The following is a 25241-nucleotide window of genomic DNA, read 5'->3' as shown; positions in this document are numbered from 1 at the left end:
GAGAAAGAAAATACCTACTTGACAGACTGTGGGGTGAGAGGTGAACCACACTTCACCATTTACCTCCCTTCATTCATTCATGTATTGATGTTTGACAGATAGTTACCTGAGTATTTGGGTAACCGTCTAGCCACTGAGAAGCTGTGTGACAGCCCATGCTAGGACACACACGTTAGCCAGACTCTCTAGCCCTGATTATTTGACACCATCTTATTGGTTACAGCAGTAGTGATGGCGGCAGTGACATGAAGAGTATTTCCTAGGAGTGACCACAAAAGAAGAAATCACCTTAGGCATCTAGCAAGTCTTCTAAGCATGATATTTAAAGGATTTTGTTTGGTTTTTGTTTGTTTTAGAGGCATTTTATTTAGACAACTAAAAACAATTAGATGTTCAGAAGCTGTGTAAAATGAAAGAGAAATCAAGCCAGTTACTTTATCATGTATTCCCCCTCTTCTTTATAACTAAAGCAAAAAAAATGGCTTTCTGCTTTAAGAGGAAAATCAGAAAACTAGGCCAATATATTTTCCCTCTTCATAATAACATAAACAGCTACAAGAAATCTACCTTAATAAGAGAAATTGGATGTTGATTTGCACATATTAATTAAAAAGACAACAGTGTTTTACATTAGGTCCTTTTTGGTTACCTATTTTAAATATAGCAGTGTGTACATGTCAATCCCAAACTCCCAATCTATCCCTCCCCGCCACCCTTCCCCTCTGGTAACCATAAGTTCATTCTCTAACTCTGTGAGTCTGTTTCTGTTTTGTAGACAAGTTCATTTGTATCATTTTTTTAGATTCCTCATATAAGTGATATCATGTGATATTTGTCTTTTTCTGGTTTACTTCACTTAGTATGACAATCTCTAGGTCCATCCATGTTGCTGCAAATGGCATTATTTCATTCTTTTTAATGGCTGAGTAATATTCCATTGCATATATGCACCACATCTTCTTTATTCATTCATCTGTCGATGGACAGTTAGGTGGCTCCCATGTCTTGGCTATTGTAAACAGCACTGCAATGAACATTGGGGTACATGTATCCTCTGAAACCCATGTTTTCCTCCAGATATATGCCCAGTAGTGGGATTGCTGGATCATATGGTAGCTCTATTTTTAGTTTTTTAAGGAACCTCCCTACTGTTCTCCATAGTGGCTGCACCAATTTACATTCCCACCAATAGCGTAGGAGCGTTCCCTTTTCTTAAAGGATTTTTTTAATAGTCCCATGATGCAAGGAAATAAAATGAGGCAAAAGGAGAAAGTGCATTTGATTCATGTCCTAAAAATGAGACAGTCATGGAGGCAGATATATACATAGAGGGGCTCAATAAAAACAGCTAACATTTTAAAGTCACTGAGTCTTTGCCAGGAACATGCATGATCTCATTTTATTTTCACAGCACTCCTGGGAGTAGGTATCATACCTCACATCGAAAAGTTTGGAGGATACTGACACTCCAAGAGGTGAAGTAACTTGCCCAGGGTCACACAGCTTCTAAGTGACCTTCAAAACAGGATTTAAACGCTCATAGCCTGCTTCATTAAAATGCATCAACAAATATGTGACGTACTGAAAATATGAAAAAGAGACAAGCAGGTCCCCTGACTTCTGCAACTGACACAGCTCGGCCTTGATGTTGCTAGGATTGGCCTGGCGCTCACGGCTAAGTCAGAGTGTTCTGTTGAACACAATGTCTCAGGACATGAGCACCAGACAAGAAGCCACTCTGCCCTCTGATCTTAAGCTCAGATAAAAATAAGAGCGCTCTGCCAGCCAGAGAAATACTGGACATCCCCCTACCCAGGATAATATGAATGACTGCTGTTCTTTACCAATTGAAACTGAAGCCTCGCTTCATTCCCCTCACCTTATAGACAGAATTTATTAAGACACCCAGTCATAGAATTATCCCACTTGCCGGCAGCATCTAATCCAGGGCAAAGCCCCCCTTCCTTGAATCCTCCCCCAGATCAGCCAACACAGCCCAGATGCTGTAACAAATCCTTGTGAACACGCTCTTGCTAAGATGCTTCATGGTTCCCCATGGTGGACAGTTCCCTCCCTACATTGAACGTTAAAACCCATTTGTTTTATTATTTATCCACAGGTGTGTCCTGGTGGTCTGTGGCTGAAAGGCAGTGACAGCCGTGGAGCTGAAGCCCTCACTGCTTCCGACTGGAACCTGGACCCAGGACCCCTCCATAAAGCTCTTGTTGGAGACACCAACTTGGTTGGGAGGTGAGGTCCTGCAGAATAGGGCCCTGGTAATCCACTGAAGCCCTTCAGCATTGTGTCAATTTCGCTTTCCTAGGAACAAGGTGCCTTGGGATTTTTCGGTCATGTGATCAAGTCTATATTGTTCTTTGGTGAAATAGTGGAATATGGCCTCTGCCCTCAAGACGTTTAAAATCTAATTGGGTGCCGACACTCAAGGCTGGTCTACGCTATACATTTTGGCATTTCCACTGTGAGTGGTGAGTCAAAAAGAAGACTAACTCTTGAAATCTTACTTATTAAAGTTGGTAGTTTAAAGAAGGCCTAGCATTCCTAAGAGCATTTATAGATCCGGGCTCTGTGCTGGGTACTCCACGGGGACCATCGCTGTTAATCCTCCCCAAAATCTCATGAGGCAGGAATTAAGACTTTCTCCACTTTTACAGATGGTAAAAATGAGGCTCAGGAAACTTTTTTTATTCACAGATAGTGGACTTCCTGAGGTCAAGCAGCTGGTGGAGCTGGGAGTTGACAGCAGGCAGACCCCAGAGCCAGAACGCTCAAACTCCAAGCTATACTTCATAGCGTATGTTAATTCTTATAATAAAATCTCTCTGGAAACCCCTTTTCTTTTTTCATTAATTAATTTTTATTGGAGTATAGTTGCTTTACAATGGTGTGTTAGTTTCTAGTGTACAGCAAAATGAATCAGCTATATGTATACATATATCCCCTCTTTTTTTAGATTTCCTTCCCATTTAGGTAACCACAGAGCACTGAGTAGAGTTCCCTGAGCTATACAGTAGGTTCTCATTAGTTATCTATTTTATACATAGTATCAATAGTGTATATGTGTCCATCCCAATCTCCCAATTCCTCTCACCCTCATGGAAAGCCCTTTTCTATAACCTAGATTTGGTCAGGCCATGGGCCAGATCCCGTCTCCCCATTTAGGAAGCCCTCTGCTGTGCAAGTTTTGACAATAGAAAGCAAAAGCTATAAAGCAAAGCTTCAGGCATCACTCCTTCTAAAAGTGTCATATTCGTTTTTTCTAAATACTTTTGAACACCAGATTACAGCCACACACTCACAGCCCAGCACAGGTCCCAGGTTTCTGAGGCAGATAGAAGACCTGGTTTTTATCATCACCGCTGCAAGCACATATCGACACCAGCCACTCTAAGAATTTATACCTCCTCCTTCCCCTCCCTCCCCTGAGAAAATGCAGGCAAAAAACCCACCCAGCCCTGTGGTTAAAAATTCCATGAAAATTACATCTGCATCTCCAAGCCTAAAAGAACCAGTGTGATGTACCAAATATTGTGACTCTATATGGGAGCTTATTATAATGGTACAGCCACCTCTGTGAACATACGGTTCAAGTATGAGACAAAAGGAAGTCCACCATCCTTCTGCCTTACAAAAATGAGTGAGATCGTGGCTCTATTTCCCTGCATGGAATGTATTCATTTCAGAGCGTGCTCCTGAATCAGGACACTAGGGCTGGAAGAGCGGCAGTTTGTCATCCACAGAAAATCACCCTTTGGGGCAAAGTGACATGCTAACATAGAAAAGGAAGGAATCAGAAAAAAAAAGAGAGAGAGAGAGAGAAAGCAGAAAGGAAATCACTTGGCTAGTCTCATTCAAAACTCAAAAAAGTGAAAATGCCTTTTTAGGGTAAACAGAACAGGCTACTGTGTGATAGTCACTCCCCAACTCATACAAAACTCCATTTACCAGTCCACAAGGAACCACCATTACACCCCCTCACGTTCTAACTTCCTTAGGTTATCTTGGTGCTCTTATTGTCTGCTGAAGAAGATAAAGCTTGCTGGGGCCCAGCGGGGCAAAGGGGGCTTTGGTGACAGGCTGAGGAGTTTGTCCTCTTCCTGGAGCAGAGGGAAACAAGAGGGTCGACAGGAAGTTCAAGGCTGGTCAGCTTTCTGCACCAGCACAGGTGTGAGGTGTTAACGCTGCGCCCAAGAAATGGGACAGGAATAGAAAAGGAGGGGCTGATGTCAAGAGTCCTTTGAAGGGAACATTAATTGAGCGTAAAGATTAGTTCGACACAGGATGAGAGGGAAGGTGGTATTAAATGTGGCAGCAAGGTTCCAGCTGGTCTGGGGAGAGGAGCATGGAGGAGGGATTGTGGGCAGAATGCTCCCACTAAAACCAACAGAAGAGCATCACGGAACGGTGATTTTAGAATTGGGCTAAACTCATGGATACAGAAGATGTGGTGCATATATACAATGGATACCACTCAGCCATAACAAAAGAACGAAATAATGCCATTTGCATCAACATGGATGCAACTAGAGATGATCATTCTAAGTGAAATAAGTCAGAAAGAGAAAGACAAATACCATATGATATCACTTGTATTTGGAATCTAAAATATGGCACAAATAAACCTATGTACAAAACAGAAACAGACTCACAGACATAGAGAACAGACTTGTGGTTGCCAGGAGGGAGGGGGTTGGGGGAGGGATGGAGTGGGAGGTTGGGATTAGCAGATGTAAGCGATTATATATACAATGCATAAACAACAAGGTCCTACTGTACAGCACAAGGAACTGCGTTCAGTATCCTATGATAAACCATAATGGAAAAGAATATTTTAAAAAAGAATGTATATATACATGAATAACTGAATCACCTTGCTGTACAACAGAAATTAACACAACATTGTAAATCAACCATACTTCATTAGAGAAAAAAAGAATTGGGGTAAACTCCCAGCGAATGTGGGATGTCTGTAGACTCCCATGGGACATCCCCAGGGAGTCCTTAGCAACAGCTCCTGGGGCTCAAGATCCTGCGTGAGGCAGGAGATGAGGTGGTAGGTCTGCTGAACACAGAGCAGCATAGATCGTGGTGGGGAAGATGTCTGCATAAAATCGTTTCACCAAAAAACTTTGTTCCTGGTATTTCCCCAATCTGCACCCTCCAACATCCCTCCTACAAAAGCTTAGCGCCTGCTGCCTTAGAGAATGAAGTCTCAGCTCTCCAGATGGGTTGTCCTCTCCCTGTTTCTTCACCCACTGAACTACCCCAAGGCTAGTTTCAAATGGAAATCTTTTGCGCTGTGCTTGACTCTTCATTCTCTCCTCTTCACTTTTACCCGTGTTGACAGCACCACTGTTTAGTGCCATTTAGCTTTAAGGGGTATTTAACTGACAAAATGGGATTACAGAGATGAGAGGAGGTGGGATAAGAGCAGGAAGGATGCGAACGTCAGATGGAAAGCATAAGATAATAAAATCCATTGACACTTAACTCTGCTCTCACCTATTTGATCTCCTAGGATTCCTACAATAACCCTGTAAGGAAGATAACACAGGCTTTCATCATTAACCTCATTTATAGATAAGAAAACTGAAGCACAGTGAAGTTAAATGATTTGTCCAAAGCCTCCAACCAGGAACACCAAGTGCTGAACCTATTCATTCATTCATTCGTTCATGTGCCAGGTACTGTGGCACTGTTCCAAGCACTGGGATAGAGGCTGAAGAACACAGTGGTGGATTATACAAAGCCTTATTCTACTTGGAGAGACAGGAAATAAACAAATGCGTAATATAATGTTAGCAAGCGACAGTGCTACGAAGAAACATTAAGGAAGGTAAGAGACACAGGGAGAGGCTGGGTTCTCTCTTAAATGGAGTAGTCAGAGATTCTGAAGCCTAAGCCCTAGAGTACTGAGTACTTTCACCTCTGCTCCATACTCCAGACTCTTACTGCTGAAGGAAGCTAATGGTCATGAAATATTATGTAACCCTCTCCTTTTGCAGATGCTGCCCAGGGCTTAGAATGTGCACATTTGAGCACCAGAACCCGTCCAGCACAAGATCCCCCCACTCCCCGGCCATCCAGGCTACAGGTAGCTCTCTTTAAACTCCCACAAAGGTGGACTGCCTTTTGCACATATAGATTATAAACTCCTTAGAGGCAAGAAGCACTTGTACATGGTTTACAATAAGTATAAGTCTATTAATCAGTTGACTGATGGGTAGCATAAAAGCAATTGAAAGAAATGGAAGACTGTTCCCCTTATTCAATAGTCATAAAGATGCCAGTCAATTCATTGGAGAGATTTTCAGATCTATACGGTCTCTCCCCAAAAAAACCTAACCTCTCACCATTCCCTAAATCCCAGGAGCTCCCCTCATACACAAACCCATTGGGTAGCCCCCACTAGAAAACCAGATCAGTCCAGGTTACAGTAAGTAAGGTAGCTGGGTCAATTGGTGACATTTCTGCCAAGAGTGGAGAGTGGCAGAGGGGTGTGAAATGGAGACAGAATTATTAAAATCAATCCACGGAGTTACTGAGTGGAAACTGACTATAGAGTAAGTGACAAAGACAAAATGCGTTCAGCTACTTTGCGTTATCGGTTTAATTTTCACAAACATCTCTCAGTCATATATTTATTTTAAAAACTTTTTATTGATAGCACCATTGAACATCTTCACTTTTAAAGGTATGCGTCTGTGCATACATCACTGGGGGACTTCACATGCAATTAGCAATGAGTTATTGAAACTTTGTGTCTTAGGGTTTTAATAATTCCCCCAAATGTGACAATTATACTTTGGCAAAATCACCTGTGAGGACAGAAGGAAGACTTTAAGCAACAAAACTCCACAATACTGTAACATAATTTCAGACCTCCAGGAAGGGGTTATTCTCCCTTGAAAATCATCATCCTTTCCAGATTATTCCCATCAGAATCCAGAGGAGGTTCAGTGTCTCTGGCCTGGCTTTGTACCAAGAGGAGCCCACTGATCCATCCAGCAATAAGCAAGAAAGTTCCACATAAACAAAAAAGTCCCGAATGAAACACCTGAAAAGTTCCAGAAAAAGATGCACATTTTCATTAGCTAAACTCCAAATTCATAAGGACATTGAGATCACAGTGAGGATGAGGGTCTGATGCAAGTTCCATTTGAGCAGCTACTTCCCCGATTCAACAGCTTCATTCCTGTTTTATTCCTGTGGCTAATCACATGTGAATACACTCAGAAGCACAAATAGATGACAATTTATCAAGTGAACGACAAGGGCTATACAATAGGCATGCTTACTCAGCCTACATTAGAAACCCAAATTAGGTTGCGTTTCGTCGTTTTTTTTAAACCAGTCTTTTTTGCGATCTTTAATTGCAAGAGTGTGAAGATACATTACACACGGGGTAATTTAAAAACGGGAAATGTATTTTGTACTCTTGGAAAAAAATGGATATGATTTGGCAAAGGATTAAGTGAGTCATGGACAATAAAAAAATGTTTTTAACATCCGAATTTGTCATAGCACTAAGATGCGCTGTTTGTCAGAAACCAGTAACAAAAAAATATCATCAAGTTTAAAATTGGTAGGAAATTAAACCCCTTAACTCCAAGAATCAACTGTGCTGATGTAACCCCTTCTAAAGACGACTGTATTTTTATAAATAGTTTTATCTAGACTTTAAAAATATTTTTTTAAAGATCAAATTCTGCAGAGTGATTATATTAAAAGGATTATTGGGCCCTGGAAGGGCTTTCATCAACAATATCCCTCAAGGTCCCGTAGGTTAAGTCAGTGGCTCAGAACTAGGGGCTATTCTGCTCCCCAGGGGACCTGTGGCAATGTCTGCGGACATTGTTGGTTGTCACAACTTGAGGGGATGCTACTGGCATCTAGGGGGTAGAAGCCAAGAGAAGCTGCTAAAAATCCTACAAGGCCAAGACAGCCCCACACAACAAGGAGTTACCCAGTTCAAATGTCAAGGACAAGGAGATTGAAGAAGCATAGCAAAAGCTCTTGCTACCTCAAAAGGCAGTTTATTACAATCCAAAATCTACCCCAGTGATTTCTTTGACATTCAAAGCACCCATTCCTACTGAACTTTGAAGTTCCTGATTTACCTCCACTAGAGTTTGGCCAGCTGGTGGCAAAAAAAAAAAAAAAAAAAAAGAAAGAAAGAAGGAAAAAAAGTAACTAAACATGGAGAGTATTCTAAATTCTTCCTCAATGTCTCCCTATTTTATTGATCAAAAAATTAAAAGGATAATTTTTTTTCTGTCAACAATGGAACCTGGTAGCCCCACGGGTATTCATAATGGACAAATATCATGATAAAAAACGTAACTTCTATTTTCACAAACAGAGTTGAAAGTTGGAAAATAAAAGTAGACTTAGTTTTTCCTATAGCTGGTGCTGAAATAATGCGGAAAGGACTCTTTCCATAGAAATAGGAGGCTATCCCTCATCCCCAGGTTAGAACACCTGATGGCTGGTCCTGATCTGACACCCAGAGGATTCCCTAGACTCTTAAAAACTTATTTTCAGTTCCTAAAAAAAAGAGAGAGAATTTTCTGGAACTAACCTATGCACACAGGAACGCGAAACTGAGTAGCAGTATTTTTGTAATCTCAGGAAAAAAAACAGTGTTGTTTAGGCACCACTGCCACTTTGCAAGGCCCATTCAAAGGAAAAAAGAAAATTTTTATGTTTCCTTGGGAGAATTAAAATGCAGGACAACTAAAGGGAGAGTAAAACCCAAGTAAAAACACCATACAGCAGGCATCACGGTGCCTGAGTGGCCAATGCAAGCACCTAACCCGATAGAAAAATATTGCACTTAATTAGCTTATTTGGACATTCTTAAACACACCGAGCCCAACTGTCTTCAAAAGGTACTATTTCACATTGACTGCACTCCATAATTTGGTATGTTCGTAAATGTCCATCGAGATAATTTTCTGAGGTTAGATTTAATTATGTTGGAATTAAGAGCCTTTTCCTTTCCAGAAAAATACTTTAGAGATTAATTAAAGAACATTATTTGGATGTAAACTAATATGCATTCCTTTACCCAGCTGCACAAAAACTATAAAATTATAAATTTTCCCTTTTAATAAAAGCAGAATGATATGAAATCAAATTAGACCTTCAAATCTGGAAGTGAGAGACATTTCTTCTTTGGCTCCAATCAGTGTATCTCAACCAACATTTATACAAGAGAATTTGGTCCACATTTTACTGTGGTGAGTTTCACAGAGAATCCTCTGTTTTGTGTGAGTACATGCCATGCTTTCAATATTAAAAGTAAAACTGTTGCCTTATATCTACCCCCATTTTAGCTATTAAGTACATACTATATAATACTATTTAGCTATTAAGTACATACTATATAATAGCTATAGTACATACTATATAATACTATTAAGTATATATACTTAATAAAATCCTAGGGATAAAAACATATTTAGGCATTTTTCTATTTACCTAATTCATGGCCAATTTAAACTCGGATAATAAATTTTCAAGGAATAAAAATTTTCCTATTCTACTGATCACAGTTGCTTCTTTATTTCAGCCTTAGAATTTAAAACTAAGACACAGTTTTTTAAATGGTGTTTGTGTTGAAAAATGTGGGTGCTTTTTCTGTTCCCAATCCAGCATTTCTGATGAGAACTGTGAAGATTCTAAACTGCACAGACTCAATGCTTACAGCCTGAGGGATGATCTTTTTCAGTCACTTTTGCAACCCATCAAAAAAGATTCTAGGGCTTCCCTGGTGGCAGCAGTGGTTGAGAGTCCGCCTGCCGATGCAGGGGACACGGGTTCGTGCCCCAGTCCGGGAAGATCCCACATGCTGCGGAGCGGCTGGGCCCGTGAGCCATGGCCACTGAGCCTGCGCTCCGCAATGAGAGAGGCCACAACAGTGAGAGGCCCGGGTACCGAAAAAAAAAAAAAAAATTCTAGTTCTTTAGCAAGGTACCTCCCGTTTTCTTATACTTATTTTGAGACTGTTCTGGTGAAAATATTGCTGCCTAAACAGTTTGTTAAATTCATGTCAGATGTTTCTCTAGTACATGGGACGAAAATCAGATTCTAATAGATGTATGAACTTGATAATATGGGTCAAGAGACATAAAAGAAAAAGGTAAGCTCCTTGAAACACATTAAAGGCAGCAATTTAATTAATTCTCATTTCTCCCTTGGACATACACTTTTCCATTAAATTACTAGTTGGCAACTATAGTAAGTACCTTAAAATATGTCTAATTAAAGGAAAGTCAATCTAGCTTATCTTTTGGGCAAGAATGCATACTCAATGCCATATATTCTCCTATCCCGAGAATACTCATTTTCTCCTGGTAAATGCTACGTAGATCAATGTGATCATATAAAAGAAGACTGAAGGGAAATTTGGGCAAATAAGTAAATCATTAATAAGCAATAAATGAAAACAGTTCTAACTAGACTGACTCTAAAAGACAGTATATAGGTACTGTGTCATACTTAAAGGAGTAGAAATATTCCCACACTTCCAAGTGAAAAAAAAAAGCATCTTATGTATTTGAACATTTGAAGCATCCTATAGCTGCAGTTCAGTTCACAGCAGAAAGTCTTTTTCTCTCTACCTCTCAAAATGAAGAAATCATCAAAATGCATTTTCTTCCTGCCTTTCCCCACCCCCAATAAACCTGACATCCTCTAATGTTCGGAGAGTATTTTCTACCTTACTAGGTATTCGTTTTACGTTTATTCAAAAATTAGTCAAAGAAAAAAATTTCTGCAGTTATAGGACTACTTAACTTTCCTCTTTTATGATCTCCCAGTGGAATAGAAAAGAATAGAGCTATTATGGTTCTTAAGTTTTTGTTTGATGTGCTTGGCTATGAGCTCACCTGAGAGTCAGCTGGCTGTTCTAAGCAATTCCAAACAAAAACTACTTTGAATCCTGTGTCCACAATTATTGAGTTCCAGCCTTCAATGTCCCTGATATGTATACTAGTGCATTTGCTTCGGAAAATAAATGTTCACACAAAACTGTTGAAGAGCAGCATGAAACACCCAGGATAATGTAAAAGGGTTCTCGGTCACATAAAAATTAACAGACAAGTTCAACTAACATCCCAAACAGCCAAAACCCTCATTGAACACAGAGTGTGTGCACACTGTGAGTGTGATCAGAGTCTATGACCCACAAATCTCTTCCCACAAGCCCAGCTAGTGGTTCCAAAGTGCCTCGCCTATACAGCTTACTGATGAGGGCACCAAACTAAAAATGTGTGCTGTTGACATAACGTGAGTCCTCCTGAGATTTGCTAAGAGCTTGTCCATGGTCACTCAGACAACCTTCCAAAGATACTTCAAGAGCCACTTCTGCTGTTTGCCGTGTCCCAAGGCCATCACTCCGGGACAAGTCCAGTGGGGGACAGCCATTGTGCTCGGCACAGCCATTGACATGGGCCAGAGGCAGTGCCCCGGGGGGACAGCACAGCTGCTTGGTGCAGCTCTTGGAGATGCAGGGTGAGCTGCAGAGCAGCTGCAAGTCCTTCTGCCCCAGGGGCCCCTTCAGGTCCACCTTCTCAAACTGGATGGTCACATTGTGGATTCCCGTGTTGTGGAAGATTTCTCGAATTTTTATACTGGCATCCTGATCTCCCCCATCCTGCTGATACTTGATGTGCAGAGTGGCAATGATCTTCCCACTTATAAGTTCCCAGATGTGAACTTCATGGACACTGCTAATTCCGGGCACAGCAGAGAGTTTACTCACTAGAATAGGGGAGAGAAAACAATAGCCAAGGTGAAGGTTCCATTTGAAACATGGAACCACCACGGGAGGATAGGGTCCCCTTAAGCATTCTCACCAGAATGATGTAGTTACTAAGAATAACAGGAAGCAAAATAGCTGTACCGTATATGGCTACATCTTCCCATACATTTTCCCATAATCTTCTTCTTCCTCTCTGAATTCCTCTACCATACACTGTTAGCCCATAAAAGGCAATTCAAGGGGCTTCCCTGGTGGCGCAGTGGTTGAGAGTCCGCCTGCTGATGCAGGGGACACGGGTTTGTGCCCCGGTCCGGGAAGATCCCACATGCCACGGAGCGGCTTGGCCCGTGAGCCATGGCCGCTGAGCCTGCGCGTCCGGAGCCTGTGCTCCGCAACAGCAGAGGCCACAACAGTGAGAGGCGCGCGTACCTCAAAAAAAAAAAAAAAAAAGCAATTCAAGAAAATAAATTTCATAACAATCCTCCCCACAAAATGCCCAGGGTGGTTGAGTTTACAAGGCATTCGATGCTCTGATGGACTGGCGTGGGAATATAAGGAAGGATGCCTTTTTTAAAGGGGATTTGGCAATGTGGATCAAAAACCTTAACCAGCAATTCTAACACTAGGAATTTAACTGAAACAAATAACCAAATATTTATGTACAAGACTGGTTTGGGCAATGCTTTTTGTGTTAATGAAAAAAATGGAAATCGTTAAATCAATTATGTGATAGAATATGATACAGCTGTGAAAAACTAAGTTGCATATTTAAGGATATGAGAAAGTGTATATAATGTATTTTTAAGTGAAAAAGCAAATAGCTAGAATGTATATATGGTATGATATTCTTTCCTCTTTTTTTTTTAACATCTTTACTGGAGTATAATTGCTTTACAGTGTTGTGTTAGTTTCTGCTGTATAACAAAGGGAATCAGCTATACGTATATATATCCCCATATCCCCTCCCTCTTGAGCCTCCCTCCCACCCACCCTATCCCACCCCTCTAGGTAGTCACAAAGCATAGAGCTGATCTCCCTGTGCCATGCGGCTGCTTCCCACTAGCTATCTATTTTACATTTGGTAGCGTATATGTGTCCACGCCACTCTCTCACTTCGTCCCAGCTTACCCTTCCCCTCCCCATGTCCTCAAGTCCATTCTCTACATCTACATCTTTACTCCTGTCCTGCCCCTAGGTTCTTGAGAAATTTTTTTTTTAGATTCCATATATACGTGTTAGCATATAGTATTTGTTTTATTCTTTCTGACTTACTTCACTCTGTATGACAGAGTCTAGGTCGATCCACCTCACTACAAATAACTCAATTTAGTTTCTTTTTATGGCTGAGTAATATTCCATTGTACATATGTGCCACATCTTCTTTATCCATTCATCTGTCGATGGATACTTAGGTTGCTTCCATGTCCTGGCTATTGTAAATAGTGCTGCGATGAACATTGTGGTACCTGACTCTTTTTTTTTTTTTTTTTTTTTTTTGCGGTACGCGGGCCTCTCACTGTTGTGGCCTCTCCCGTTGCAGAGCACAGGCTCCAGACGCCCAGGCTCAGCGGCCATGGCTCATGGGCCTAGCTGCTCCATGGCATGTGGGATCTTCCCGGACCGGGGCACAAACCTGTGTCCCCTGCATCGGCGGGCGGACTCTCAACCACTGCGCCACCAGGCATTTCTCTAATGATTAATGATGTTGAGCATGTTTTCATGTGTTTGTTGGCAACGTGAATATCTTCTTTGGAGAATTGTCTATTTAGGTCTTCGGCCTATTGTTGGATTGGTTTGTTTGTTTTTTAGATATTGAGCTGCATGAGCTGCTTATATATTTTCGAGATTAATCCTTTGTCAGTTGCTCCATTTGCAAAGATTTTCTCCAATCTGAGGGTTGTCTTTTCCTCTCGTTTATGGTTTCCTTTGATGTGCAAAAGCTTTTAAGTTTCATTAGGTCCCATTTGTTTATTTTTGTTTTTATTTCCACTTCTCTAGGAGGTGGGTCAAAAAGGATCTTGCTGTGATTTATGCCATAGAGTGTTCTGCCTATGTTTTCCTCTAAGAGTGTCATAGAGTCTGGTCTTACGTTAAGGTCTTTAATCCATTTTGAATTTATTTTTGTGTATGGTGTTAGGAAGTGTTCTAATTTCATTCTTTAACATGTAGCTGTCCAGATTTTCCAACACCACTTATTGAAGAGGCTGTCTTTTCTCCATTGTATATTCTTGCCTCCTTTACCAAAGATAAGGAGACCATATGCACATGGGCTTATCTCTGGGCTTTCTACCCTGTTCCATTGATCTATATTTCTGTTTTTGTGCCAGTACCATACTGTCTTGTTTACTGTAGCTTTGTAGCATAGTCTGAAGTCAGGGAGCCTGATTCCTCCAGCTCTGTTTGTCTTTCTCAAGATTGCTTTGACTGTTGGGGGTCTTTTGTGTTTCCATAGAAATTGTGCAATTTTTTGTTCTAGTTCTGTGAAAAATGCCACTGGTAGTTTGATAGGGATTACACTGAATCTGTAGATTGCTTTGGGTAGTAGAGCCATTTTCACAATGTTGATTCTTTCAATCCAAGAACATGGTATATCTCTCCATCTGTTTGTATCATCTTTAATTTCTTTCATCAGTGTCTTATAGTTTTCTGCATACAGGTCTTTTGTCTCCTTAGGTAGGTTTATATCTAGGTATTTTATTCTTTTTGTTGCAATGGTAAATGGGAGTGTGTCCTTAATTTCTCTTTCAGATTTTTCATCATTAGTGTAGAGGAATGCTACACTATTGCTGTGCATTAATTTTGTATCCTGCTACTTTACCAAATTCATTGATTAGCTCTAGTAGTTTTTTGGTAGCATCTTTAGGATTCTCTATATATAGCATCATGTCACCTGCAAACAGTGACAGTTTTACTTCTTCTCTTCTGATTTGGATTCCTTTTATTTCTTTTTCTTCTCTGATTGCTGTGGCTAAAACTTCCAAAACTATGTTGAATAATAGTGGTGAGGGTGGGCAGCCTTGCCTTGTTCCTGATCTTAGTGGAAATAGTTTCATTTTTTCACCACTGAGAACAGTTTCAAGTTCAGTGCTTGTGATTGTTCTGTTTATATTTTCTATTTCTTCCTGGTTCAGTCTTGGAAGTTTGTGCTTTTCTAAGAATTTGTCCATTTCTTCCAGGTTGTCCATTCTATTGGCACAGAGTTTCTTTTAGTAATCTCTCATGATCCTTTGTATTTCTGCAGCATCAGTTGTTACTTCTCCTTTTTCATTTCTAATTCTGTTGATTTGAGTCTTCTCCCTTTTTTCCTTGTTGAGTCTGGGTAATGGTTTATCAGTTTTCTTTATCTTCTCAAAGAACCTGGAAAAGGTTTTATTATTTAGTTTTTATTTTGTTTCATTGATCTTTGCTATTGTTTCCTTCATTTGTTTTTCCTTTATTTCTGATCTGATATTTCTGATTTCTTTCCTTCTGCTAACTTTGGAGTTTTTTGTTCTTCTTTCTCTAATTGCTTTAGGTGTAAGGTTAGATTGTTTGTTTGAGATTTTTCTTTTTTCTTGAGGTAGGATTGTATTGCTATAAACTTCCCTCTTATAACTGCTTTTGCTGCATCCCATAGGTTTTTGGTCGTCGTGTTTTCATTCTCATTTGTTTCTAGGCATTTGTTGATTTCCTCTTTGATTTCTTCAGTGATCTCTTTGTTATTTAGTAGTGTATTGTTTAGCCTCTGTGTGTTTGTATTTTTTTACAGTTTTTTCCTGTTATTGATATCTAGTCTCATAGCGTTGTGGTCAGAAAAGATACTTGATTGATTTCCATTTTTTTAAGTTTACCAAGGTTTCATTTGTAACCCAAGATATGATCTATCCTGGAGAATGTTCCATGAGCACTTGAGAAGAAAGTGTATTCTGTTGTTTTTGGATGGAGTGTCTTATAAATATCAATTAAGTCCATCTTGTTTAATGTGTTATTTAAAGCTTGTGTTTCCTTATTTATTTTCATTTTGGATGATCCGTCCATTGGTGAAAATGGGGTGTTAAAGTCCCCTAGTATGATTGTGTTACTGTCAATTTCCCCTTTTATGGCTGTTAGCATTTGCCTTATGTATTGAAGTACTCCTATGTTGGGTGCATAAATATTCACAATTGTTATATCTTCTTCTTGGATTGATCCCTTGATCATTATGTAGTGTCTTTCTTTTTCTCTTGTAATAGTATTTATTTTAAAGTCTATTTTGTCTGATATGAGAACTGCTACTCCAGCTTTCTTTTGATTTCCATTTGCATGGAATATCTTTTTCCATCCACACACTTTCAGTCTGTGTGTGTCCCTTGGTCTGAAGTGAGTCTCTTGTAGACAGTATATATATGGGTCTTGTTTTTGTATCCATTCAGCCAGTGTATGTCTTTTGGTTGGAGCACTTAATCCATTTACATTTAAGGTAGTTATCGATATGTGTGTTCCTATTACCATTTTCTTTCTTTCTTTTTTTTTTTTTTTGTGGTATGCAGGCCTCTCACTGCTGTGGCCTCTCCCATTGCGGAGCACAGGCTCCAGATGTGCAGGCCCAGCGGCCATGGCTCATGGGCCCAGCCACTCTGCGGCACGTGGTATTTTCCCGGGCCAGGGCATGAACCCATGTCCCCTGCATCGGCAGGCGGACTATCAACCACTGCACCACCAGGGAAGCCCCTTATTACCATTTTCTTAATTGTTTTGGGTCTGTTATTGTAGGTGTTTTCCTTCTCCTGTGTTTCCTGTCTAGAGAAGTTCCTTTAGAATTTGTTGTAAAGCTGGTTTTGTAGTGTTGAATTCTCTTAGCTTTTGCTTGTCTGTAAAGGTTTTAATTTCTCTGTTGAATTTGAATGAGATCCTTGCTGGGTAGAGTAATCTTAGTTGTAGGTTTTTCCCTTTCATCACTTTAAATATGTTCTGCCACTCCCTTCTGGCTTGCAGAGTTTCTGCTGAAAGATCAGCTGTTAACCTTATGGGGATTCCCTTGTGTGTTATTTGTTGCTTCTCCCTTGCTGCTTTTAATATTTTTTTTTTGTATTTAATTTTTGATAGTTTGATATGTGTCTTGGTGTGTTTCTTCTTGGATTTTTCCTTTATGGAACTCTCTGCGCTTCCTGGACTTGACTGAATATTTCCTTTCCCATATTAGGGAATTTTTCAACTATAATCTCTTCAAATATTTTCTCAGTCCCTTTCTTTTTCTCTTCTTCTTCTGGGGCCCCTATAATTCAAATGTTGGTGCATTTAATGTCCCAGAGGTCTCTGAGACTGTCCTCATTCTTTTCATTCTTTTTTCTTTATTCTGCTCTACAGAAGTTATTTCCACTATTTTATCTTCCAGGTCACTTATCCGTTCTTCTGCCTCAGTTATTCTGCTATTGAATCCTTTTAGAGAATTTTTAATTTTATTTATTGTGTTGCTCACCATTGTTTATTTGCTCTTTAGTTCTTCTAGGTTCTTGTTAAATGTTTCTTGTATTTTTTTCATTCTATTTCCAAGATTTTGGATATCTTTACTATCTTTACTCGGAATTCTTTTTCAGGTAGACTGCCTATTTCCTCTTCATTTGTTTGGCCTGCTGGGTTTTTACTTTTCTCCTTCATCTGCTACGTGTTTCTCTGTCTTCTTATTTTGCTATCTTTTTTTTTTAAAAAAATGAAACATCATTGTATATATACACACACAAAAATGATTTTTTTAGATAGATTAAGTCTTGTTTTATTGAATGACTGACATAAAATATTAAGAGTGGTAATTTCTGGGTGGTAGGATTATAAGAGATTTCTATTTTCTTATTTAGGCTCTTCTATATTTTCCATACTTTCTAAAATTAGTATGTATTTAGAAAGATGGTATTGAACAGTGATGATGAACAACCTGTAGCCAGCTAGAGTTTGAATCCCAGCTAATCATTTACTACCTGCATGACCTTGTAAAATTTACCCAGTCCCTCTGTGCCTTGGTTTCCTTATCTGTAAATTAGGAATGATAATGACAGTACCTCATAAGTTTATTTTAAGGATTAAAATGAGTTAATATAAGTAAAGCATTTGGACAATATTACCTAGCATGTAATAAGTATCATAAGAGTGTTCCTATCGTTATTACACTCTAATTTTTTTAATATCTGCTTTTCAATATATCTGTATTATTTTGTTAAAAGGCAATATAAGCCAATATATATCACAAGTTGCTTTGTATATGTTTCTTTTGTTTTTTCCATTGGCAAACAAGCCCCTGGAAGGAAAATGATGTGGTATATCTGCTCCCCGGAGCCTCTTTTACCTCCGTCGTCCTCTGCCTGCAGCACTGGGCAAAGAGTAGGCATGCAGGACAGTCACACTGTAAATCATGCCTGTAGGGGGAAAGGCTATCCACGGCTGTTTAATATATTAAGACCCATCAAATCTAATTTCAGCTATTTGTCATGAAATAAGGTCTTCCAACTTTCAGCTGCATAGTGGGCCTGGGCTATAGTTCATGTTTACTGGCTCACTGATGAAGTAATGATAGATAGAATAATAGCAAATATTCATGAAAAAATATTTTTTCCTATAAAAACTTCATCTCCATTTAGAAACACTAGAACTAAAGTTGCACATTCAGTTTCTCACCAACATCTGGAGAGTTCCCATTCAGACATCCTATAAAGTCTATAAAAATGTTCTATCCTCAGATGCACATAAACTCAAGTGACAGTTTGACCTTCTATTTGAGCAAAGCAAAGAAACAGATTCCATTACTGAATGAGTGAATTTAAATATGGTCCATTTTACTGTGTTATAGGATACACGGTGACTTGTGTGCCCACAAGAATCAGTTAACTAAAAAGCAGGATCTAGAATAGGAAGGAATGACTCATGTTTTCAGAATAGGGGGAATAAAGTCAAGTCCTGGACAGAGTGGCCTTATCTGAGTTAGAATAAATCTTTGACATGAAGGTAAATAAATAGCCCAGGAATAGGTATTGCCCAAGCAACACATTCTTAAAAATCTGCAGTAGAGTCAGAGAATGATGGGCTAAAAAGGACCTTTGGTTCTCGGAGCTGTGAGTCATCTTAGTAGCAGCAGTCATCTACAAAACATGTGAGGATGTCTCTATTGCGTTGTGATTTAAAGTATTTCAGGATACAGAAATCAAACCCTGCTCTGAAATAATGCTGGCCCTTTGGCCTGAAGAACAGTCACTGGGCAGTGGTTCAAGATAAGAATTGCATGACTTACTCAGCTCTTCCATGTTGACGCCTTTGGGGACCATCTGCAGCAGAATGGCAGCAGTCTCCTTGATGAGTGGGAAGGCAGATGACAAAATAATGATGACCATGATGACAGTCAGGCTGGGGTCAATGTAGCACTGCCAGTTACATGGGTCCTCATGCTTCAGGGGAAGCACGTAGAATATGATGGCCGTAATCACCACAACCACCGACCCCAGGGCATCTCCCATCACATGTAAAAGTACCCCTGCGGGGAAGAAAGAAAGACCAATAAAGCCCACGTGACACTCACTGACTTGGCTTCCCAAGTCTATGAGTACCTGTTGCTATTTGTTCTCTGTTCAGTTAGAATAGCAGGCTGGATTTGAAAGCAAAAAACAATGGACACTTCTGCACAAAAAACAAAACCTCAGGCCACCGTCCCAGGACCCAGAGAACCTGGAACAGCCTAGGAAGATTCTGAGCTGCAGACACCTGCGGGAAGAGGGACTGTGCCAGTTCAAGGTGCCACATTGCTGCCACCTACCACCCATCAGAGGGCACCAAGCTGGAAACAGACGCTATGCAAATGGTTTCTTTTTCTTTCAGACAGGTGTCTGTGATTTAAATTGCTTCAAACATTTTTTTTTGGGGGGGGGTACCATGCCACGTGGTTTGTGGGATCTTAGTTCCCCAACCAGGGATTGAACCCAGGCCCACGGCAGTAAAACCACAGAGTCTTATCCACTGGACCGCCAGGGAATTCCCAAACTTTTTTTTCCTAATTGAAGTATAGTTGATTTACAACGTTGTGTCAGTTTCTGGTGTACAGCAAAGTGATTCAGGTATACATATTCTTTGTCATATTCTTTTCCATTATGGTTTGTTACAGATAAATATAATATTTATATTTATTTATTCTTTGTCTTCCCTCTACCTTGATCCATTTTCCCCTTCCCTAAATGCATTTACCCACGTCTCACTTAGCCTGTGGTCACTTAAACTGCCATTGGTTTAAGAGGTCCTCCACAGTGTCCAGCAACATTCCCACTAAATAAAGAGCTCTTTGTAACAATAAAATAACATTTAAATTCTACAGATAATAACAAAAATTGTGGATGCCTTTACTTAAGGGAACCACTTCGGAAGTTTTCGGTCATGATACAGAAAGCATGTAATTCTAAAGAAGATCTAAGTGTCCAGGTGTTTGTTGGACACAGACTGAACTGGGAGTTAGTGAATGGAGTGGAGATTTGTTAGGATTATAAAGTATAAACACAAAGGTTTTTTCTTTACAGAAAGCAACATCAGAATCTTTCTTTCCAAAGTATGGTTTGCAGACCAGAAGCACCAACATCACCTAGAAGCTTCTGAGAAAGGCAGAATCTCAGGCTCCACCTCCGATCTATTGAATCGATTCTGCTTTTTTTTTTTTTTTTTTTTTTTGCCATACGCGGGCCTCTCACTGTTGTGGCCTCTCCCGTTGCGGAGCACAGGCTCCGGACGCGCAGGCTCAGCGGCCATGGCTCACGGGCCCAGCCGCTCCGCGGCACGTGGGATCTTCCCAGACCGGGGCACGAACCCGCGTCCCCTGCATCGGCAGGCGGACTCCCAACCACTGTGCCACCAGGGAAGCCCCGATTCTGCATTTTAATAAGATCCCCAGGTGACTGAAATGCACATAAAAGTTTTCAAGGCGCTGCTATAGAAGAAAGTATACGGATTAACCCTCCATGTATCCCAGATTCACTCAGTAGAATTAATAATCATCCAAAATACTAACAACTCACTCATGGCTGCAACTGAATAGTTTCACTTAGAAGAGGCTACTTCCTCCTGGCAGCACTTCTAAGATTCTGAGTAGCATCATAGGTCGAATGGCATTTTGTAAACACACTAAATGTAGTTTGTGGCAACCTCCCCCCGCCACCAAAAAAATACAAGAATAAAAAGAATCCCCACATCTCCTTCTGGCTGAGTGTTTACTTACGGTAATAGGGTCCCGTTTCAATAAATACATTAAGTAGTCCCATTTTTAAATTCTGTGCCCCCTTCTTCCCACCCCACCCCTATGGGGGCTTCTTACTCCCCAGTCCCTGTCCTCAGCCAAAAAGAGAAACTCAACATGTTCCCAAGAGTTGGTCTCTACAGCTTGTTTCTCCAGGAGGAACTGAAGATCAAAGCTCTAACCTTCTCCAGGACAGTACAAAATACTACCATAAAAATATGAAGACCAAACATTTCCTATATGCACTCGACATCATTTTCACGGCCTGAGACCATCTGTTATTCTCTTTTTCATGGATGTCAGCCTCGTTTCCTCCATTAGACTATAAGTAACATGAAGGTGAGGGTCGTACCCTGCATTTCCTTTGTTTGTATTTTAGCACTGGAGGCATACAATCTAGGCACTCGATAAAAAACAGTTTTCTGGTTGGTCAGTCATAACTCCCACGACATAGAGTGCCTTCTGCCTTTTACTTAATTATAATAACTGTAATGCTAGCTAACATCTATGCACCAGACATTGTTGTATGTTGCATGTATTTACACATTAAGTCCTCTTAAGGACTCTCTAAAGTGGTTACTCTCTCCACTCTACAAATGAGCAAACTGAGGCACAGAGTAGCTTAGTAACTTATCTAAGAGCACACAGCTACAAAGTGTTCGTGTGGGGATATAAATCTGCATAGTATGACTAGAGAACCACTGGGCATCCTGCCCCATCGAAGTCCTACATTCCAGTTTCAAGTTCTCCTTCTGAGAAATCTCACTACCGGATCCTAAGAATTATATAAAAGAGTGTTCAAACTTATTTTTCACATAATCCACAGTAAGAATCTTATTTTGCATCCTAGCCCAGGCACAAACACACACTGAAACAAATGTTTCTCGAAAAAACAAAACCTATCCTTACATGGGACTTATTACTATTTTCTATTCTATTTCATTCAATTCTAGTTAGTTTTCAAAATGCTGATCATGCTTTACTAAATTGATTTTACAACCCAAACTATCATGACCTTCAGTCTGAAAAACTGCTTACAGCTTCATTTCGCTAAATTCCTGAGATATTGCGGTGTGTTTTCTGGCCTTCCGTGCAAAGATGGTCATGATCTTCTGGGGACCTCAGTCCACTGGCAGGGCTCTGGATAAGTGCGTCAGTAACTTCCAGAGGGAGGATTATTCCCTGTGACGAGAAATCTCAAGAAAGGCTTCTCGAAACATGGGCAAGACTCTGAAGAGGAGACAGGCTTCAAAAGGCAATAGTCCCAGGCAGAGAAACTCAGAGAAAAGGTGTTCCAAGCAGAGAACTCAAAGGAGGCTGCAGAAAAGGATGTGCTTGTCAGGCAACATGGGAGACGGGTGCGCTACATTTAGAGTCACAGACCTGACAGTCTCTGTGAGTCATGGGTCTTGTGAAAGTCAACCTCTCTGAGCGGCAAGATTCTCACTGGTGAAATGGGAATAAGAATAGCATCTGCCTCACTTCTCGAAGAGGCCAGTTCTGAAGAGGACATGATACTAGAAAAAAATGTGTATAAACATCTAATGAAAACATAGCCAGTGTGTGTGTGTGTGTGTGTGTGTGTGTGTGTGTGTCTGTGGGGGGGGGGGGCAGGATAAACTGTGGAAATACTGCCGTGATTTGCTTTTTGCTATTAACTGTCAGGATCATAGAATAACAGAGTCAGTAGAACGCCTGGAAATTAATATGACCTAATCTGGAGCTCTGAAACTTGTTAGTGACTCAACTATCTTGAATACATTTGTGTTGCATGTTGCCATCTCAAAGACTTTCAGGGATAATGTCTTATTATCATGCTAGTCAAAAGATGTTTTATTTGTTATTTCTATGTCTAGCTGAAATTTGAGTCACTTACTATGCATATATAATTTATAATAAAAATAAAATGTAGAAATTTTAAAAAAATAGAGGACGTGAAACAACGTCTGAAAACCCACTGAGAAGTAAGTGCACAGAACTGATGGGAAGGCAATTCATTAAGTGAATCCTCTGTGCTGTTCCCATCAGCCATGATGTCTCACAACAACACAGAGATGTCAGCACTGCTATTATCTCCCTTATGTAGATAAGGAAACTGAAGGTCCAAGAGGGAACGTTACTTGCCCAAGGTCACATAGCTAGTGGAAGGCAGAGACAGAACTCAAACCAGATCTGCCTGCCTAAGCCCTCCTCACCCCACTATATGTATGTCTTAAATGGTGGTGAGACAGGCTGGGACCTGGGACCCTTTGCTGCAGTACTTGCACCTGGACAAACGTCTCCTTGAGCAGCAAAATCAACAAACTCATTTGTATGACGCATCTTTAAAAAAAAAGGCTCACAGATACAGAGAACAGATTGGTGGCTGACAGAGGTGGTGGAGGGGTGGGCAAAATGGGTGAATGGAGTCAAAAGGTACAAACTTCCAGTTATAAGATAAATAAGTCATGGAGATGCCATGGACATCAGGGTGACTATAATGATGAACCTAGTGGCAGGGCAGGAATAAAGACATAGACATAGAGCATTGACTTGAGGACACCGGGTGTGGAGGGGGAAGCTGGGATGAAGTGAGAGAGTGGCATGGACATATATACACTACCAAATGGAAAACAGATAGCTGGTGGGAAGCAGCCGCATAGCACAGGGAGATCAGCTCGGTGCTTTGTGACCACCTAGAGGGGTGGGATAGGGAGGGTGGGAGGGAGACGCAAAAGGGAGGAGATATGGGGATATATGTGTATGTATAGCTGATTCACTTTGTTATAAAGCAGAAACTAACACAGTGTTGTGAAGCAATTATACTCCAATAAATGTGTATTAAAAATAATAATAAAAAAAATAATCCTGTACCATATATTTGAAAGTTGCCAAGAGAGTAGATCTTAAAAGTTCTCATTATGAGAAAAAAAAATTGTTACTGTGCATAATGATGGGTGTTAACCAGACACTGTTATTCATGTATTTATAGTTATACTGTGGTGATCATTTCACAATACATACAAAGATCGAATCATTATGTTGTACACCTGAAATTAGTGTTATATGCCAATACCATCTCAATTAAAGAAAGAATAAAAAAACAGAATGTGCTTTGAAAAGGTGAAGTGCTATGATGGTGAACTCCATCTTAAAAACCCATTAAATATATATATAGAATATATATGTTATTAATATATATTATATATGTAATATATATTAATAACATATATATTCTATATATTTATATTTAAACTGAACCTAAAAAAAAGGATAAACTAAAGGATTATGAGTTTTCATCACAGATCCTCTTTCCAAAAAGATTCACCACCATGTTTTTTAGGAATTCCCCTGTTGCAGTTAAATTTTTTTAACTAATTCATTTAGAAATTTTTAGGAGCTCATGTGCTGCTGTCGTTCTTTTCTGATTTTCCCTCCAGATTCATTCTGGGTATCACTTTGTAAAACAGATGTGAGACTCTCAGAAATGAAGGCATTTCCTGCATTATTTTTTTTCTTTGTATTATTTACCTCTAAGCCCCACTTCAGGCTTCCTCAAACCATCTAAAGGTAAAGGGCTGCATAACTTTTGTTGAGATTCTCCATCAGATTGGGAATTGGGCTTTCTTGAATCGCTCTGAAGCAAAATCTGTGCCCAAGAAGTTGGAAAGGGGAGATGTACTGTACCATGTTGGTGTCTGGTGAGAAACCCACTTTTGAACTCCCAGGGCTCAACTTTGCCCTGGGTTTGTGACCTTGAGCGCATGGTAGGAGGGATGCAAGTGATGTGCCTTCCTCTGTCTCCCCAGAACCCCTTCTTTAGACCTTGAGGTGGAAACTCAACTGAACCAACAGACCATCTCAGGAGCAGTTTTCTGACCAAAATAAGTGAGGCAATGAGGGTCAGTCAGCAAGGTCACTTGGGGCGTAACCTTGGATAGGTCCCACCTACTCTCTTCCAACCTTTATCAAAATGATATCCAATTCAAACAGGCTGCATTTTATGTTAGCAATATCCACGGGCGGGCAAAATCAAGCAGTAGCATGCCAGGGATCTGTGAGACTCTGGAGCAGGCAGCGTGAGCATGGGCCTAAGTGGAGCAAGGATAAATCATTAGCAACTCTGACTCCCCCAGAATCGATGCCGTGATTAGGCAAGAGATCTAGGTAATAGTCTCTGCATGTAACCTGCCTACTTTCTAACACACCTATGAAAAGGCAAACAGAAAGGAAGAGTCCAGCCCAGTCCATGCGTAACAC

The 25241-nt window shown here is 40.3% G+C and overlaps 1 protein-coding gene and 1 long non-coding RNA gene across 6 annotated transcripts in view; one reads left to right on the top strand and one right to left on the bottom strand.

The window, feature by feature from the left end:
- LOC132415127 (uncharacterized) overlaps nt 1-3928 on the top strand; it is a 39494-nt gene extending 35566 nt beyond the window's left edge. The window contains exons 3-4 of the long non-coding RNA XR_009517093.1: nt 2120-2250; nt 2713-3928. This is a non-coding gene — a long non-coding RNA (uncharacterized lncRNA). The remainder of the gene's footprint in view (nt 1-2119; nt 2251-2712) is intronic.
- The window catches only part of SLC30A10 (solute carrier family 30 member 10), a 374273-nt gene that overhangs the window by 327890 nt on the left and 21142 nt on the right, over nt 1-25241 (bottom strand). For 2 of the 5 annotated variants that reach the window (XM_059998230.1, XM_059998263.2), the window contains exons 3-4: nt 19023-19262; nt 4729-11784 (exon numbers count right to left, since the gene is read on the bottom strand). In XM_059998230.1, the coding sequence (XP_059854213.1) occupies nt 11285-11784; nt 19023-19262 (740 nt within the window). In that variant the 3' untranslated portion in view covers nt 4729-11284. Of the gene's footprint in view, nt 1-4726; nt 11785-19022; nt 19263-25241 lie in introns of those variants that run through there. The other 3 variants (XM_059998246.1, XM_059998238.1, XM_059998256.1) reach the window with 2 other exon arrangements.

This window comes from Delphinus delphis, chromosome 1 (genome assembly GCF_949987515.2).
Source record: "Delphinus delphis chromosome 1, mDelDel1.2, whole genome shotgun sequence".
Classification (NCBI taxonomy): Eukaryota; Metazoa; Chordata; class Mammalia; order Artiodactyla; family Delphinidae; genus Delphinus; species Delphinus delphis.
This window is presented reverse-complemented; position numbering and strand designations above follow the sequence as displayed.